The sequence below is a fragment of the Halyomorpha halys genome, unplaced genomic scaffold (genome assembly GCF_000696795.3).
Source record: "Halyomorpha halys isolate HHAL.00 unplaced genomic scaffold, Hhal_1.1 Scaffold1027.1, whole genome shotgun sequence".
Taxonomy (NCBI): domain Eukaryota; kingdom Metazoa; phylum Arthropoda; class Insecta; order Hemiptera; family Pentatomidae; genus Halyomorpha; species Halyomorpha halys.
Genome location: NW_027106925.1, coordinates 102,402 through 108,207, shown reverse-complemented (window position 1 = coordinate 108,207; position 5,806 = coordinate 102,402). Strand labels below are relative to the sequence as shown.

The 5,806-nt window shown below is 29.6% G+C and overlaps 1 protein-coding gene across 1 annotated transcript in view; it reads left to right on the top strand.

The window, feature by feature from the left end:
• Positions 1–30: 30 nt before the first annotated feature.
• The window catches only part of LOC136795260 (43 kDa receptor-associated protein of the synapse homolog), a gene marked incomplete at both ends in the record, with an annotated part of 80,961 nt that continues 75,185 nt past the window's right edge, over positions 31–5,806 (top strand). Inside the window, one exon of the mRNA XM_067045221.1 lies at positions 31–182. Coding sequence (XP_066901322.1) covers positions 31–182 — 152 coding nt within the window. The remainder of the gene's footprint in view (positions 183–5,806) is intronic.

The following is a 5,806-nucleotide window of genomic DNA, read 5'->3' as shown; positions in this document are numbered from 1 at the left end:
AAGTTTATACTGACACTTGCCTTCCTCCAGGTGGAGCAAGGACTGCGGCTGTACAACCAGCACAAGCAGCAGGCCGCGGTGACCAAGTGGAGGAGCGCCCTCAAGCGGATACGGAAGAGGAGCGACAAGTTCATCCTTCTCGGCTACCTCTACCAGGCCTACATGGACTGGGGCAAGTACAGGTACATCATCATTATATATCTATCTTGTATATGAGGGGAAAAGTAGTTAGAAAAATAGGCGAAATTTTCGAAATGAGTCATTTGCTTTACTCACTGTTTTCGAATATGTATATTAATATAAACATTTTTCTATTTTCTCGTGGAAGACTAACGATTTTGATTACACTCGATTTATCAATGTAAAATTAGATGGTCTTTTATTAATGAATTAATTGGTGAATAGTGTCTTTTATTGGTGAATTAAAAAATTGTGAAATGGTGAAATTGGAGGAGCAGAAATGAGAAGGAAAAATAGGAATGAATTGAAACATTTGTATTTGTTGTACAGACCGAAACTGTAGGGGAAAAAATTGTTTATTATATCTTATTATTATATCTCTTTATATCTGATTATACCATGTATGTGTAATTTAGATATGTCCAATTACGGATTGATAAGAGTGCTGTGTGAGATAGCAACCTGATGTATTTAGGCAGCATAGATAAATAAAGTATTTCTCTCTCTCTTGAATTATTAACTCATTGAAATGGTTTGAAAAGGCCTAAATGTAGATTTTTTAAAAAATCTTCTAAAGTAATTTAGAAGTTTATTCATTATTTTATAAAGTAATTCTAATCTAGTTTATTTCAAAAAGTATCCATCTTACATTCTTACAAGGCATTAAAGTATAAGTAAACTATGAAAGAAGTTGATAATTAACTTACGTAGATACTTAAGTATTTGTTTTGTTTTTTTAGTTCAAAACACATTTCCAGAGGTAAGAATGATAACATGGACGTATTATATATTGTTAGAAATCTAAAGAGTTTTTGTTTTTCTAAGCCCCATGGGTGCGTCGTGTTGAGGTCGAGATGAGAAACGGGTTTTGGAGGGGGGGGGAGGGTGGATATTTCGGATAAGAGGTTGTGTTATGTGTTAGTCTGTTGGTGTCGGGGCACACCGGGTTTGTTGCAAAATCCAATGATTCTAGAAAAAATAATATTTAACAAAGAAATACGTAGAATTTAATCAAGAATGACGGCATAGACATAAATAAAAGATCTGTATTAAAAACAGTTTTAACTGAAGCGCATGCGCCAGGAGTTTTTCGTTTCGGTAGCCGAATAACGTTTTCTTGTTACCATAGTTATTTAGGAAAGGTTTATGTCTGGGATGTGACAGAAACTTTTTCGTTAAAATCGGCTAACTGGGAGAACCACTTTAAAATATTGGTTTTCCGATTTTATTAAAAACGATTTTTATTAAATTATCCATGTCAAGGTACAATTAAATGAATTACCAGCTAGGCATTTTTCTCATTGAAATGAAATCTTCCTCTTCTTTTTCTTTTTTTTTTTTAGTCATCAACCACTTATGGGTCATTAATTATAATAATAATGGTTAATTTCCAAAAAATTTTATTAGTCATTGTTGCCTTAATTTCCGAATTGAAGTGTATAATAACTATTTAAAAATGGGAAATGGTGTAAAAATTTGATTAAATTTTATGAAGAAGTTTTTTGACTAATTGAGAAATTCAAAAAGTTTATCCACAGTCTGTTTGTTATCAATATTGTAATATTGAATGGTCATTGGCTGGTTTAACGATAAGTTGCGTTTCGCAAACCTGGCATATAGGTGGCTTAAAGTTCTTAAGGTGGATAAAATAATCTTTAATTTTGTCAATTTGATAATAATAAATATCAAAAATTACGAAATTTTTAAAATTCATATTTAGAGAAAAAAATTAAAGTAATCCCCAGTTTTACTACTGATTTGAGTGCTAAAACATCATGAAGTCAAACATGCTTACTAAAAAAAATCCCTTTTTTTTTATAAATTTAAATTAAATAAATTAAAATTGAAAGAAGACAGTTGACCGTATGAAGTAGTTGGAGGAACATAGTCCGGGTAGCGGACAATAAAGGTTTCAAAATAGAAATAAAAAACTATTTATAGTTAACTAACGTTTCGCCCCAGTTTGCAAGGTTTCGTCAGAGGTAAATAAGAAAACATGATGCAAATGCATTTTAGAATTAACAGATCGTTAAAAATAAAAATCATTTCAAAACAATTGTTAAGTTTATAAAGTATATTAAAAAAAAAAAAAAATAAAAACAATCTGTCCCCACTCAGGAAGTATATCCTTTCTATACCTGTTCTTCCCGTTTTTCTGTCAGTTGATAGCAGAACTTCATTCTTATCAGGGTATTATAGTTATTGTTCATCTTTATGCAATTTTTTAATAGCCCCTTTTACATATTACTATACCTCATCTATACAATTCTACTTCACTTATCTGTTGTACTTTATACATCTACCTCTCTGCTATATTTAAAACTAGTTTCAATGAGAAGTCTCCTATAATTTATATGTCTATATCTATATTGAGAAATTATATCATACCTGGTCATATTTATTAACAACTTGTCTCCAGTCTACTACCATGAATATTTCCTCATATTGTTACTATTAATATTTTATTATTTTTAGTTTTTTTAATATACTTTATAAACTTAACAATTGCTTTGAAATGATATTTATTTTTAACGTTCTGTTAATTCTAAAATGTTTGTATCTTGTTTTCTTATTTAGCCCTGACGAACCCTGTAAAGTAGAGCGAAACATTGGTTAGCAACAAATAGTTTTTTGTAACTATTTTGACACCTTTATTGACCGTCAACCGGACTATCTTCCTCCAAAATAAATTACACTATTTATTCTATAATTGCCTGAAAAGTTTTTTATGTCTTTTTTCTCTTATTATTTAAGATCTTTTTTACCTTTGTCATTGCAAATTTTTATTTTTTCATCACGATTTATGGGTTCTCTTTCGACTTTTTTAAGTATTGTATAATTTACAATATAAATATAAGTTAATTCGAACTTATTTTTCACAAAAACCGGCACATACTGAAAAATCGAAAAAATACTGTCACAATACTTTCGTTTATTAAATTTAGTTCTAAGAGAGAAATATCAAATATTCCAAAAATTATAAGAATGGAAATAATGTTTGACGTTAGTATTTGAAAAAATGTACATTTAAAATGTTTTTATGGTTCTCCAGTAATAATAGCATTATTTAAGATGTGATAGCTGTTCAAGAAAAGCAGTGACATGTTCTGTTATTATAAAACAGACCTAAGTAAAATCATTTTGGCGATAGAAATAAACATGGGGGGTTTTACTACTTGCGAATTTCTTAAACTGTGGTGAAATCGGCATCGAATCTTCAGGTTCACCAAGCCTTTCATTTCTTTATTTCCGCTGAATTTTAAGCTTAAATCAGGATATTATTCTAAAATTTAAACCATACAATTTTTGGCACGAATTCGAAATAAAATAAACTTAATCATTAGAAAACAATAAGTTTATAATAACTTATGGAGCCGGTGCCATATATATCAGGTTCAAAAGCATATAAATCGCCAAGTTGTTTTAGGAGAAAAAATACTGGCCGTAGATTAAGGAGGCGGTGAAACGGGAAGAGGAAATGGCGGCGGTAGATAGTGAGCTCCAGCTCCAAGCAGTCCTTTGTAAGCTCTTACACAACAAAATTCTTTCCACGGGAAAAAATATCTCTGAATTTTCTTCTTTCTGGAAAATATTACCTGCAAGCTATACAAATCTAGCAATGATTAAACAAAAATCAATTATAGTGCAATTCATTTTCCTATTTTAAAAACCCACTAATAGTTTGTTATAAATTATTGTATTCAGTTAAAATTAAACATTTACGTATCCTTTATTATTGTGATTTGGTAACATAAATTAAAGCAATATGTGCAATAAGGAACTAGACACAACCTGTCAAACTAACTGACCTAGAAAAATGTGGTAAAAATTATTTTAGGAGTGAAACTAAGTTGATATTCGTTTTTTGCACCTCAAGGAACGCTTAAATGTAAATTTTCTAAAAATTTGGAAAATAAAATTTTTTAATCCAACATTTTCGCCCTTTAAATTATTTTGAAAAATCGAAAAAATAGAAATAACTTCAACACTACCCAATCAACCTACACATAACTTGGCAGTGATTCAGAACCATAAATTGCATCAAAGGGCGCAAACCGGATCAAATTAAACAATTTAGAACTTTAGAAGTGTAGATTAAAGGAGCAGACATTCGGCATTCTAACGACTCTATTAACAAAGGAATTGGATAAAACGCAGGAGACTTATGAACGATAGTCAACAGAAGAAAAAAAATTCCTCCAAATAAATTATAATGAAAATTTTCCAATTTTTAATTTCCTTGAAAAATAATATCGAGTATTTTGGGACGAAGCTAAGAACAAATATGATTTGCTTTATCCTAAAACAAAATTCGTTGACTAACTTTACCTTGAGCTACATTATATTTTTATAATTTTTTGTGTATATAACATCGTTTAATGGAATAAGTAATATTGTTTTCTAGTTCTTCAAAATGATAGGGATCGATTGGTATACAACAACTATGAAAAAAGGTATACTTTCCAAGCTACAAAACATTTAGTTTTGTCCATAAGTTTTTTTCTACTTGAGAATTCGTTGTTTTCAAAATCTTTAAACCTTACCATGTAAACATGCTTAGCATGCACAATGGTTCATCAAGAGAGACACAAGTGAAGAATGGTCCAACAGACAGTGAAACGTCCAACCCGAAACTTGAACTACAGAGAGAAGATGTTGTATTAACCCGTCTTCGGATAGGCCAAAAAGAAAAGAAAAAAGAAAACGCACCGATTTTGTGTCGCTACTGCTGAAACTATCTTACAGTTAGGCACATTTTTACTGAATGTATTACACCGAATAACACCGATTCTCTTGAGGTTTACAGGAAATGATCAGAAAAGACCCCAAAACAATATCAAAACATTTTCACTTTTTAAAAATAATTAATATCTATAATCACACATAGTCTGACTCTAATTCCAGCATCTATAAATGGATGCGTAATTTAATATGGTAATTTACTAACTACATCAATTTTAATTGTAACTTTATAAAATGTAAATAGTAATTGTTAAAATGTAATTGTAATAGTAAATTTGTAACTTTCTCTCTTTGTAATTGTAGCTTTGTGAACATGTCAATTGTAATCTAATTTTTAAATCCAGTGTAAATGGCTCTAGTGGTCGAAACAATTAAATAAATTTATAAAAAAAAAAAAAAAAAAAATTTTCAAGTGATCAACATTGCTTACTTTTAACCTTGCCTTTATTTATTTTTTCTAAAATTTGAAGAAAAAAAAAAAAAATCTTACCATAGCAAAAGAGAACATTAAAAAAAAAAAAAAGCATGTAAATCGGTGATGAATTTTGACCATTTTTTTCCAATAAATAAACCAGCCTGTTAATTTAATAATAAGTTCGTTTAGCTGTTCATAATCGTAGTGGGTGCTTTTAAAAGTTGCGGTGCTCTTTATAAAATCAAAAGTCTCTTCTCTGAGCAGTTCCATCTTTATGGCATCGGCCTACTGAACCCCCTTATTCTTGTGATCCATAAATTAAAACGTATCAGGAATGAATGGAGAAGTACTATACGATTGTTTCAAAAAATATTAATCAATTTAGCACTGATGTTGATAGAAATGTACTTTGATAAATTTTTAAGAAGTAATTCGTAATTTTGCAAAAGTGAAAAAAATTATAATAAA